A 13944-nucleotide genomic window follows, 5' to 3' on the forward strand; every position below is an offset into this window, starting at 1 on the left:
GTTATCAAGTGGCAAAACAGAGTCATGATTGATATGCTGCACAACTGTGATCAATATTAAAGCTGGAGATGACGATAATACTCAATTTACAGGAGTCTGCTTGCTTAGTTAATGAATGATACTATTCAACGGAGTATTTTTTTTTCATGCAAAAGGTGAAACGATATATGAGGCTACATTTTACAATCATCTGAATCTGGAAAAGATTTGGCCTATACCTATTGTGTTGTGGCATGTTAATCTCATATTGTAACGCTTGCATCTGCGCCTTTTCTTTATACAACTAGCAAGAAAGAATGTAAAGATCTCATACTTGTGAATCGTAGATCTGGCTGGGCTCATCCCAATTAATATAGAGTTGATATATAGCTCTTCAGGAAGCCATCTTTAACTCGGTCTAGCTTGTTGAATTTGCTGGAGAAGTGCTGCTGCTAGCTATAATGTTGCCTAAAGACGCTTTTGTGGATTATCCTCAGTTTCTTCTTCTTGCTGGCTGTTGCTACCTTGTACCTGTACATTTTGATCTCTTGGAGATACCAATTGCGGTACGCTTAGTGTCTGAACGTGTTGCAAATGGCTGAAATTTGCTCGGTTTTCTGGTGCATATCTTTCAGGTAAACATGTAAGCTGTTCAGGCTGAAACCTTGGATGAACTAGAGTTTCCGTATCATGATAACGACTTAGATCTGCACATGGCTGCTTCCCAGGATCAAAACCACTATGTCTTTGAACAGTATGATCAATGACGGGTTGCATCTGTGAACCTCTGGTGTTGGTATCACGTGGTGGCCAGTCCGATCTAGAATATCGGTCACTCAACTGATCATGCTTGCTCACGATGTATAGTTCCATAGATGCACTTTGACCATCTCGAGCAGCCCAGATCTAGATCCACCATGTTCTAACCGTAGAATAACTCCAGAGATGCTAAGTTTCCCGGGAACTTTAAGTACTTTCTCGGAGAAATCAGATGGAGGCACGAGGAACAACGTTGTTGTGTCATCCAATTTAGAAACAGCTGCTCGTTGCTTCTCCTCCCGAGAATGCATAAATTCATTATAAAACACAATATCAGCATCACTTCCAGGAACAAAGAAAACCACACACGCTTTAGATGATTGGTAGTAATGCTTGGCCAGCATGTCTAAACCAGTTCTTGCTGTGCAATCTAGAAACTCAGGCCTGCAATTATAACCATAACAAAAAAAAAAAAAAGAAGAATTGCATCAGACGTCTAAAACCAACATACAAAAAGAACATTAATTAAATAAACAAATTTCATCAGAAGCCTTGAACCAAGGCACAAAAAGATAAGAACTTATGCCAATATAGAGGGCCAACTGAAACAAGAAATACATAAAAAAAAAAATAAAGACGTAAGAGCTACTTATAGCATCATGTCCATCACTTTGACCACAGGAAAGCATTTAACACGACATATGGGATTGCCTCCTTTTGCAATAGTCCCTTCCCAGTTCCAGTCCTTTAGTGATGGTCGATTCAATTCAGGGACAATTGATGGCAGAGAGTAAACTCCCATTAACTGGTCATGTGCTTCTCGTAAGCGACTCTTGTCCCCGTTCCTGATAGCTAGATTTACCGGCTGCTCAACCGTTTGCTTGTATCTTAACTGTCCAGCCTCATAATTCCGCTCGAATGCATCTTTTGGGGAAAAATCAGCAGATGAACTGGAAAAAGGGCGTCTTGCTTGCTATATACCATAAAGCTGCTGCCCTGAGAGCAGCCTCTTAAGCTGCACGAATCTTGTCTTCTGTCTCTTGGATTCTTGGTAGTAGTAGTCATCTTCATGTAAATCCCATGGCTCTTCATACACTGAACTCCTTGACGGGAATCTGTGAAGATCATCACAGAATGCCAAACCCAATTCCCTAGGACTACCATGATATTCATGCATATCCTGCGGAAATCTATTTGTATCCCTCAAACCTTCCATATGCAGGACCTTCATCAGTCCTTGAGACTCCTTTCTTGTTATACATGTAATCTTCAGAATCTTCCAAATCCTTATCCGATATGTATTGTGGTTCCCTCCCATTGGTAATTCTGCTGATGCTTCCATAATTTCTATCCTGAAGATCCCAGTCGATCAACAGATCTGTAAGCCGGAGAGAGTGATCTACTGGACGGACGCCTTCCACTGTTAGATGAGGAAGGTTCACTCTTTGCAAAACAAATATGCACTCGAGGATTGCCAAATAACTTCCCCTGAAAAGTTTCTTTCGCCTCACATGCTGCCATCAGATTCCAGAACTGAACAAATGCATAACTGCGACCAGGGAATACCGTGACCTTTGTTATTTCTCCAAACGAAGAAAAGACCTTCCTCAAGAGCGCATCATCTACTTTCAACGAAGCCGGAAACTCTATATATAGTACTTCACTGGGTTCTGCATTTCTATCACCCATTTTTGATTTGCTATATGTGTCTGGGGCGTCTGGGCTATCATAATGCGTTCTGGAGTCATTTTGAACAAAAGATGACCCACTTCCTGCAGACCGCTGTTCATCATGATGAAATAAATCTTCTGTGCATGATCCAGTTGATGACTTTTCCTGCAATAAACAGTATCACAAAGATAGAATTATTAACCAACAGCCTACTTCACTGCATGGTCAAGAATAAAAAAGGTTTTTAATCAATTTTAGAATAACCATATTAGCTAAGAAAAAGAAAATCATCAGCATCAGTGCCAACTCAATATTGAGTCATTTAAAGAGGTAACTGAGAGATATAGCTAGCATACATAAACTATTATTCTCTATAACGACCAATTATGCTCCAGGAAAAGTCGACATGATACACAGCTTTTTCCCATTGAAGAAGAATACCCTTTGCTACGAGCAATATGGAAAGATATGTAAGATCAAAGGTAAAACCTGAAATGAGACTGTTGTTTGATGGTCTCCTGAAATTACCATACACTTTAAGCTAAAGAAGAAAGCAAGTCTTTAAACTGTTAACTGCTGAAAAAGTATTACGAAATTCTCGAGTATCTAATTTTCAGCAAGAGATCTCTCTATGGGTAGAAGAGCTGCCTATGGTAAATAATTGTGAGCTTAAGAATATCCCTGCAATGTGTAAGTTACATATACATGTAACAACATATGAGGTATCAGACAATTATGCCAGCGCTAACCATATCTAGCAGCTCAATTTTAAACATCATCACTAGCCATGGAGAATTGAAGACGTGATCGGACTGCAATCATGGTACAATTTAAACATCATCACAAACAAACAGGAAGCTTAAGACATTTGGCCATGTCAGTTCTTGTATAATAATTTCAAAGGCAACGATGATCAAATTTATTGGCCAGTTACAAGGATGGAATTGCCATGTATGAAGCAAACACTGCTTTTAATCAGTTAATCAAATGTCTATAAATAGGCATCCATTTTAAAAGCATGTGTCTAAACATAGGCATATTACGAAACATGGTGAACATGAGAGTGAACTTTAATCAGGGCCTTGAATCCATGGTGGATTACTGGCATTCTTAAGGAGAAAACTGTAAAACGTCACCAACTGCTACCTGAATAATAGTTCTATCCTCTGTAACTTTTAAGTTCATAATAACGTAACGGAAGGTAGAAAAAGTTACTCGGATACATTTATATAGATGATCATGTCATTCATCTGCAGTATTGATAAGCAACTGAAGTCATGCAATAATGCAATAAAATTCACATCGTGTACACTAATAGCAACATAATTCTATAAACTTGTAATGAATGTGGAACTGATATTTGGAATCATCCAAAGTTGTTTGGGAAACAACTCTAAGAGCCAGAAAGCTTAATGACAAATTTCTGTAGTTATCTTTGTTGTAAGATCTGGTTGAAGATTGATCGACTTTCTCTCAACACATTTTGATGTTCATGGAAGAATCTTGACCTAAACTGAGCTAAGAGCATATTTCTCACCAAACGAACAAATAACTTTAATCTGGGATGGACTACCAAGTTCATATTATTTGTCAATAACATTCTGAATGCTTCACAACATAATGGCTGAATCCTTGTGTTGTGAATAATACAGGAACCAAGTCGCCTTGGTCCAGTGGTAAGGGAGAAAAGTCCCGCCACCTGGGTTCGAGTAGCATTGGCCACGGGGGTTCGAAATTTAACATGGTTTCCCCTGGCCCCAGGAGATTAGTATTTGGGCCTAGGAAACCATTAGGATCACTCCTGAGTTATAAAAAAAAAAAAAAAAAGAATAATACAGGTAAATGCTTGTGTTGTGAATGATACAGGTAAATGCTTGTGTTGTGAATGAGAAAATGCTTGTGCTGTTTACTCCCGGATACTTATTGATGTGGAGGCATATTTGATGAAAAAGATGGCCCAAATACGGTTTAACAGAGAACAATTCTAAGTTTCCATGTATAGAAACATAATTATCAATGTAACCTACAGAAACTTGCGCATTCAATGTGAAAGCAAAACTTAATGTATATATAAAAAAAAAATTCTTTCCCTGGTTTATATAGCAAAGTGTGATGAAATCTATGAAGACGAGACACCAATGAGAGAAAAAGCTTCGTTTGTTTTGCTCATTGCTAATGCAAGGATGAAGTAGTATCAAGTGAAAAGGGATTTCAGAGCAGTCTAATACGAGGTAAGAGACTTGTTAAAGCACATCAAAACTAACATCCTTACTGTTTGAGTAAATTCTTTAAAATTCTTCTTAAACACATTCAAATTGCTTGTTGGTAAGCCGCATTACTGGACATCTATTGGAGACGGAAACACTAATCAAGCATTCTAATAAGTATTGGCTCAGTCTATAAACCCTTACAGTTGGGTTATTGGGATACCTAAGTAAATCATGTCATCTCTAATCAACCCTAAGGACTCGAAACTAAACATGTGAACACCCAAAATTACGTCAAGATGAAATGAAGAAACAAGAGTACATATATACGAAAGAAGCAACTAAGCAAGAGAAGCAAGCATTGGAAAAATAATAAGGAGTGTCAACACTAACCGCCTTAGCAAACTCGATCCTAAGTGGGTTTCCAGCGAGTGGGAAGCCTTGAAGAGACCCAATGGCAGCGAATGCATCCTCGTCGTGCTTAAACTTAACGAAGGCGTAGCTCCGTCCAGGCTGAAACGCTAAGCTTCCCAATTCTCCAAACCTTAAGAACCGGTCGGCTAAGTCACGTTCCAGTATCCCATGAGGAAGGTTTCCAACCCAGAGATGCCGTCCTCCTCTGCCGTCTTCCTTCATCATCATCCTCTCCCTGCCTCCTCCACCGTCGCCTGACTGTAAAATACATACACCGCCACACCAAAACAAGATCAGCACACCACAACTTGAACCAGCGGGAGAAACAATGAATGAGAGAGGAGATGGTGTAGACCATTTCAGATCTGATTTGTGTGACTGACTAATCTGGGGATTTCAAAACACCATCTTCTTCTTCTTCTTCACTTTCACTGCTCACTACAACTATTTTCTACTTTACGGCTCTTCAAAAAAATTCCCAAATTTCAATTTTTTGTAATTTCTCTCGTGTGTGCTCTTGGAACGGTTTTGTTTTTGCTTTTCACAAAAGCACCTAAATTATCGACTTCTTATCAAAATCAGCCTAAATATCGTTCTTGTACTGTTTAAACCCATTGAATACAATATTGGATTAACCGAAACGAGAAAACCAATAGCTTTTATTTATCTAAATCCAAAACACAAAACCATATTAGATTACGGTTTTGGTTAAAATTATATTTACATCTAAGAGGGGGTTTTTTTTTTAGGATTTTGTAAGATTTTAATATTTTAGAATTTTGAAAGAATTAGGAGATGTTTAGGAGATTTGATTGTGTTTTAGATTTATTTTTATTTTTATTGTAGAGAATGAAATGTGATTCTATAAGATTCTATGAAATTTTATTAGGAAACTTTGTGTGATTTTAAAATATTTTGCTATAGATTTTTATTAATTGCTTATTTATGAAGAACTGTCTATCTAGATGAGAACAAAAACAAAAACAGAGTATACATGCCGTTGCTGTTATGATATACTTCAGGAGCTGAGGCCAAAAGACAGAGCTACACCTATTAAGCTATTTGTAATAATGGTTTCATAGATCAAAACTCATAAACTTGAGAGCTTGATTATGGTGTTTTGAGTTATTATACTCTTTTTCATCATAAGCGGTATAAAAGTCAATGTCTGTTATCTATCATGTGAGACTAGTTTTGTTTTTTCTTGGTTAATTTATATATGATCGTTTCTACCATCTTTATTTATTACTACTAATAATTGAGGTGTGTCTGTTTTGACCATTGTTATAAGACATTCAAACTCTGGCTTTACTAGTTATGAAACTGTTACTATGATAATAACGTTATCCTCTCATAGCTCAAAAATCCTCTCTAGAGCAAAATTAAAAGCGTTTCTTGTGTTGCAGAGGTATTAAAGGGAAGCATGTTTTGCAGATTTGTGTTCTGCTTGGAGTTTGCATTTGGTTAATCTATCAAGTGAAGTATTCTCATGATAAGAAGAAGGAGTTTTATGAGAAAGATGGCGACAAATCGACTGTGTTGTTGTCAGAGCTTGAAGATGGAGTGGTGAAGCTTGGGAGAAAAGATCTTCTTCCCGGTTATCATAACAAGAAGGAGAAACATGTGGAAGAGGATGAGGATGAAGAAGAGATTAGCCATGGAGGAGAAGAGAAGAAGAGTAAAGTAGAGGAGGATAAAGAAGAAGAAGAAGAGGACGTAGTTGAGGAGGATGAAGAAGATAAGAATAATAAGCAAGGAGAGGAAGTAGCTGAGGAAGATGAGGAAGTAAACAAACACGAGGAAGATGAGATTGATGAACAAGATCAAAGTAAAACCGGTGGAGATACTGATAAGGATGATGAAACACTTGAGGAAGAGAAAGAGAGTGGAACGAGTGAAAGCGATGAGAAAGAGACTGACTACTCATGCTGATGAAATTGATATGACAATTGATAAGGCACGCGAGGAGCATTACAAGGCTGATGATGCTTCCAGTGTTGTGTCCCATGAGTCTCGGATACTGAACACTGAGAAACTGAAAGAATGTTTTAATGAAACAGCTCAGGAGAACAATCCCAATAGCACTACAATTGAGGTTGAGATCCAGAAACAACCTGAGTTAAAGTTAGGAGAAGCAGATGTTGTGAACAAAACAACCATAGAAGTGAAAGATAGTGACAGTGAACCATCCAGTTCTGAAGCAAAAAGCACGGTAACTGAATCACAAGGTGATTAATGCCAATTCGACAGAAGCAATTCTTGAAGCTACAGGTTTTTTGCAGAACGAAACAAAAATCATGCGAGATCGAAGTCAAGAGAAAAGTGCACCGCCTGCAGGATTCTCTGAACCACAGCCTGTGTTGGAACTTGAGCAAATCCGTAATGAATCTGATCCCAATATCACTGTTCCTGCAAACATTACCAACAAAGATTCCATTCAAGATGAGTCCAAGAACTCAACTTCAGAGTCCTTGCTGATTGAAAACATATCAGGCTCAAACATGACCGAGGTGAAGGAGAATTCAAGGTCTGAGGGTGAGGGTGATGATGAATCAGCTGAAAAGGAAAGTTCAAACGTTTTCTCTACAGAGCTGACGGAGGAAGCAGATAGTACTTCAGAAACGTCAATTTCTCAAGAAGAGATGGATGCACTCACTGGTCCACAAACTCTGCCAGATATAAGAATAGAAGGGAATGAAGAAGACGAAGAGGAAGCAATCGGAACAAAGTGAAAGAAGCTCTAATGGCAGCTATGCCATTGTAAAAGCTCAAAACGTCAGTCTCTCTCTGTTATATGCGATGACTTGTTGTCCATAAAGAGTGGAGAATTGCTTGAACCATCAGTGAGTGGAGTATTTTTCAACTAAAAAGAAAAAAAAAAAAAAGTCTTCTAGAATCATTCAAAATAGCATTCTAAAAAAACTTGTGATATTTTGAATAACAAGAGATTTAAAGTTGGTTTTATAAACTATTGATTGAATAACAAGAGATTCTGAATTATTTTAAAGGATTTTATATAAATCTTAGTTGAATAACATAGGATTTCATGATCCTCAATTGTATAACAAAAGATTTTAAGAATACTTTAAAATCCTTTAAAATGTCAACTTCAATACCCCTCTAAACCAATATGACTACTGTCAGTCAATAAGAGAAGGGTTCAAATTTTATCTACAGGCTCCTCCAATGCGGTAGTGCGTTTCTTTAAATTCTCTTTGGAAAAGGCTTTTGATTTTTGCTACCCACTTGAGACAAATCATCAAAATGTCTCATCCTTTTTGGTCAATTTTGATACAGGACGACGTTGATCAAAGAAACCCTATAAAACTCACAAGAATGGAGGAAAGAGTCAAGATTTAGGGCAAACTAAGGTAGGTGGTACTGATGATATGGTAAAGTCTAAGACTTGTTTCGTGTGTGATGGGAAAGACGATTGGGTGTTGGTGTGTTACGGAGAGGCCCATAGCTATTCACCAAAGCTGTGCATCTGATGAACCTGATTCCGATGAATTCGGCAACATTTATTGTCCTTATTGTTGGTATAAGAGAGTGGTTTCCAAGTGTGTTGAGCTACAGAAAAACCTTATGGTGAGTGGCAAGTCTATAAAGAGATGTAGAGAGACTTTAGGAGGAGTTGGTTTGAGGCTGATGATGGATATTGAAACTGAATATGTGGAGAATGTTGTGGAGGTTAATGTCTCAGAAGGTAGAACATTAGCAAGTGGAGATCATAGTGAGAATATATGGGAAGGTGATGGATTGAAAAATAAAAAGAATCAGAAGTTGAATGAAGTTGCGGCTGACTCATTCTCGGAAATTTTTTAAGGCTGTTGATAATGGTTTGGGTAAGGGAAGAAAGCAGCTAGGAAGATTTAATGAGAAGAATCATGAAACTTATGTTGCTTTCGTTTTTAATATGGGTGAGGACCATGAAGGAAGCAATTTTGACGTAGGTAGGGAAAGAAAACCACAGACAAGATGCAACAATATAAACCATAACACAGCACAAGCTCACAGTTTTGTTGTGGTTGTCAAAACAAGAGAGAAGAGGAGATACAGTGAGAAAAATCAGCAAAACAGAACAGTTTCAGGAACTAATGAGCAGGACGTCTCTATTAATGATGAAGGAAAACAAGTGCGAGATTCTGATTTCAGTGACGGAAGAAGTGGGCAAGGATATTTCCATGAGATTAACCAGCAAAAGAAAGTGTCATCTACTGAAAGATTTGAGCAGAAAGTCCTAGGACCGATAAAAGGGTGTCATACGGTTCTGGATTAGGGGAGCGGAGATATCGGTATAAAAGATATATTGAAAAGAACCTGCTTCTGAAAACTATTGAAACTGAAGATCTTGCAAAGGAAATTTTCAAGAATCGGAAGAGAAAGCGGGAACGAGAAGTGGAGAGAGATGGAGATGATTTCTTAGTTATCCTTTCGGGAAAAAGGGTTGGAAGGTCTATACTCTCGATACTGGTGTGATCTCTGTCTCTCGGGATGTCATTTTTATGGAATCTGAGTTTCCATCTATTGTTACATCTCCGTCTACGTCACAACCCATGTCATCAACCAGCTCCCCCGTTTTGCAAACTCACGATGACGACTGTTTTGATTGAAGTAGATCGCAATTCTACGGGTATGTATTTGTGCCAACGTAAGTATACCCTTGACATTATTTCTGATTCGGGTTTACTGGGTGCTAAGCCTGTTTCTCATCCCCTTGAACAAGATCATCACTTGGCATCGGCTGGTGGTGAGTGTCTTCCGGATCCGTTTCGCTATCGCGGGCTGGTTGGGCGGCTTATTTATCTTAGTGTCACTCGACCAGATCTTTCCTATGTTATTCATCTCCTTTCCCATTTTATGCATGCTCCAAAGGAAGCTCATTGGGAAGCAGCCTTACGTGTGGTTCGCTATCTCAAGAATAATTTTGGTCAAGGTATATTTTTGAGTGCTAATACTGATTTGCGTCTCTCCGCCTGGTGCTACTCCGATTATGCTAGTTGTCCTCTTACCCGTTGATCCTGTTTATTCTGCTAGGGGGTTCTCCTGTTTCTTGGCGGACACGAAAATAAGAGGTTGTCTCTCGCTCCTCGGCTGAAGCCGAATATCGGGCAATGGCTGAAACGGTTTGTGAACTACTTTGGTTGCGTGAGTTACTTACTGCACTTGGTGTTGATTGCACATCTCCGATTCCGTTGCATTGTGATAATCAGTCTGCGATATATATTAGTCAGAATCCGGTTTTCCATGAACGGACAAAACATATTGAGACTGATTGTCATTGATACGTGACGAGATTGTTCGCAGGGTGATTGCTCCGCAATATGTTTCTACGTGTGAACAAATGGCTGATATACTTACTAAGGCTCTTGGATGGAAAGAGTTTGACGGATTCAACGGCAAGTTGGGTATTTGTGACTTTCTTACTCCAACTTGAGAGAGGGGGGTATTGAGGGATATTATGTGTTATTTCCAAATTATATAGATGTGTTAGTGCAATATATGTAAAGTACTTAGGGTTTACTCATATGTGTGTATATAAGGGCTTTGCCCGTGAATGAATAAAGCAAGAAACCTTTTATACAAACTTAGTTTCTTAAGGACAAGTGGAAGATGATGAACAAAATACCTTGTGACACGGGGAATTGGGTAAGACTCGCAAATGAAAGACAACCAAATTACTATGTGTCCGAAGTTAGTTCTCAATGAGTTTTGGAATTTTGGAAGCATTAGGAGCTTAGAAGAGTAGTGGATAGAGTGTTGCAGTTTTTTGTTCAATCTTTTTCATAGTTTATGAATTGTATATTAGAGTGTCTCAAAACACAAGGCCTTGTAGTGCCAACAAGCCCATTATAATATCTTTTAGCCCATGTGTTCTAGGGTTCCAAGCAAGTAGTATAAATATCAATGTTAGGAGTTGTATTAAGACAACTCTCCTTCTTACCATTTATGAAATATAAATCTACAATCTCTTTGTTCTTGAAGACAACCTAAAGCTTCTTCTCTCTTTGTTCTTTACATTTAAATAAAGCTCTAATGAACTATTGCATTTTCAGCTTTACATTTCTCTTTCAATAATCTCTTTAAAGAGCACAAATCTTCTTGTTTTGAGATTGCTTTCATGGTATCAGAGCCAAACGGTTCATGGGTTTTACCTTCACAAGTCCACAGCTTCCGCTCTTTAAAAGAAGTCTATCACCAAGTTTCTTATCGGCGAAATCAAAACCGAACCCACACAAGATCTGCAAGTTCCAAAGTCAGCTTCATCGCCACCTCCCTAGACCAGGTTCTGCTTTGTTGACTGTTAGAGATATATCAAGGTCACGAACTGAGAAGAAGAGAACAGTTTTGGGTTTTGAACATCACGGTAATGTTTCATATTCCCTTTGGAGACATAACATGTGTCATGGTGGCTGGTTATAGATTCTAGGTCTGGAATCATGCTGGTTTGTCGTTTACTTGGTGGTTTTGCTGGCTAGTTTAGATTATAGGATTGAACTCATGAAGCTAAAATGTAACCAGATTGTCTTGGATTTCATAAGGATGGGTTTTTGGCTACAATTTTTTTCTGGTTTTGCTGAGCGCACACAAGGTGTTTGTTACAATGTCAAAGAGAGAAACATATTGGTTTTATGCAAAGTGTAGTTGGCTAATAGATGAGAAGCAAATAACAAGGAAGATTGAAGTAGTTGTGGGAAGAGAAATTTTATTTGTCATGACAGATTAGAAGAGTCAAACGGGTATTGGAAACTTGAGCTCTTAGTGAGACAGAGAGGTCACCAATACCTCTGAGTGAGATCGACTAAGCTCTCCAAGTCTAGAAGAACCTCTGAGTGAGCCATGCGATACTCTCCAAGTATAGACCTGAATTGATCTCACACTTATGCTTGTTCTCTGTGGTTAGTTAGAGCCTTCTGCCTACAACTCAAGGATCTTACTTCGTCGATACATTCTCATGTCAAAGCCATTGCATATGCGGTTTCAAACTTGCCATGTTGTTTTCACACCACGCCAAGTTTGCGGGGGAGTATTAGAGTGTCTCAAAACACAAGGCCTTGTAGTGCCAACAAGCCCATTATAATGTCTTTTAGCCCATGTGTTCTAGGGTTCCAAGCAAGTAGTATAAATATCAATGTTAGGAGAACTATGGTTGTAACCTTGAGAGTTGTATTGAGACAACTCTCCTTCTTACGATTTATGAAATATAAATCTACAATCTCTTTGTTCTTGAAGACAACCTAAAGCTTCTGAAAGCAATCTCAAAACAAGAAGATTTGCGCTCTTTAAAGAGCTCATTGAAAGAGAAATGTAAAGCTGAAAATGCAATAGCTCATTAGAGCTTTATTCAAATGTAAAGAACAAAGAGAGAAGAAGCTATTAGAGTGTCTTAAAACACAAGGCCTTGTAGTGCCAACAAGCCCATTATAATGTCTTTTAGCCCATGTGTTCTAGGGTTCCAAGCAAGTAGTATAAATATCAATGTTAGGAGAACTATGTTTATAACCTTGAGAGTTGTATTGAGACAATTCTCATTCTTACCATTTATGAAATATAAATCTACAATCTCTTTGTTCTTGAAGACAATATTTACTCCAACACTGACTCCACTCTTAGAGCTTATAGTGACAGTGATTGGGCGAATTGTAAAGAGACAAGAAGGTCTGCTGGTGGCTTTTGCAATTTTCTTGGTTTAAACATATCAGTTGGTCTGCAAAACGTCATCCAACGGTGTCGAGATCATCTACTAAAGCTGAGTATCGCACCTTGTCCATTGCAGCGTCTGAACTCAAGTGGATCTCTCTGCTTCTTCGAGAAACTGGCGTGCCTCAACCTACAACGCCAGAACTATACTATGACAATCTATCGGCCGTTTACTTGACTGCCAACCCTGCAATGCACAATCGTTCCAAGTCATTTGATGTGGATTTTTATTTTGTGCGAGAAAGAGTGGCCTTAGGTGCATTGATCGTCAAACATGTTCCAGCTGAGTATCAGCTAGCTGACATCTTTACAAAGTCGCTAGCTCTACAACCATTTGTGGATCTTCGGTACAAGCTGGGAGTTGTTTTGCCTCCCACTCCAAGTTTGAGGGGGTGTATTAGACAAGAAGCTCCATTAGTTCAAACAGAGACTGTGTCTTCTGCTTTTGGGTCCAAGGCCTCAACGGATATGGGCCGCGATCACAAAAGCAAGCCCACCAATACATTGTCTTCAACCTGCAACCTCTCCTCAGTCTCCATCACCAACGACTTCTGATTCTACCTCTCCAGTGTCTGATTCTACCTCTCCAGTGTTGTTTCCAAACAATCCTATGCTTCATCCAAGGATAATAAGTGCTAAAGCTAGTATAGTTAAGCCGAATCCCAGATATGCTCTGTTTACAGTCAAAAGTAATTATCCGGAACCTAAAACTGTGAAGACAGCTCTCAAAGATCCAGGCTGGACTAATGCCATGGGAGAAGAAGTGAGTTCATTTCATGAAACTCATACATTTGATTTGGTTCCACCTGATCATTGTCCAAATCCACTCGGTTGCAAGTGGGTTTTTAAAACAAAACTGAAAGCTGATGGCTCTCTTGATCGCTTAAAGGCGAGATTAGTAGCAAAGGGTTATGAACAACAAGAGGGGGTTGATTATATGGAAACCTATAGTCCAGTGATACGCACAGCAACAGTGAGGTCAATTCTCCACACTGCAACGGTTCACAAGTGGCCTATTAAACAACTTGATGATAAAAATGCATTTTTATATGAAGATTTAAAAGAGACAGTCTACATGCATCAACTACCAGGCTTTGAGGATAAAGAGAAGCTTGATTATATTTGCAAACTAAACAAGGCAGTATATGGTTTGAAACAAGCTCCTAGAGTCTGGTTTGATAAGTTCAATACTTTTCTCATCGACTATGGCTTC

The 13944-nt window shown here is 38.7% G+C and overlaps 2 protein-coding genes and 1 pseudogene across 2 annotated transcripts; 2 read left to right on the forward strand and 1 right to left on the reverse strand.

Moving 5' to 3' along the window:
• Positions 294 to 5577, reverse strand: LOC104732473. The gene is given in 7 exon segments (XM_019234066.1): positions 294 to 873; positions 876 to 1182; positions 1377 to 1945; positions 1947 to 2097; positions 2099 to 2574; positions 5010 to 5288; positions 5386 to 5577. Coding segments are annotated over 7 exon segments (2271 nt in total). The 5' UTR covers positions 5389 to 5577; the 3' UTR covers positions 294 to 387.
• On the forward strand, positions 6348 to 7774 carry LOC104733769 (annotated as a pseudogene).
• LOC104733770 lies at positions 8161 to 10739 on the forward strand. The gene is given in 8 exon segments (XM_010453318.2): positions 8161 to 8169; positions 8345 to 8487; positions 8489 to 8830; positions 8832 to 9265; positions 9268 to 9484; positions 9906 to 9966; positions 10068 to 10178; positions 10623 to 10739. Coding segments are annotated over 8 exon segments (1434 nt in total).

The sequence above is a fragment of the Camelina sativa genome, chromosome 12 (genome assembly GCF_000633955.1).
Source record: "Camelina sativa cultivar DH55 chromosome 12, Cs, whole genome shotgun sequence".
Classification (NCBI taxonomy): Eukaryota; Viridiplantae; Streptophyta; class Magnoliopsida; order Brassicales; family Brassicaceae; genus Camelina; species Camelina sativa.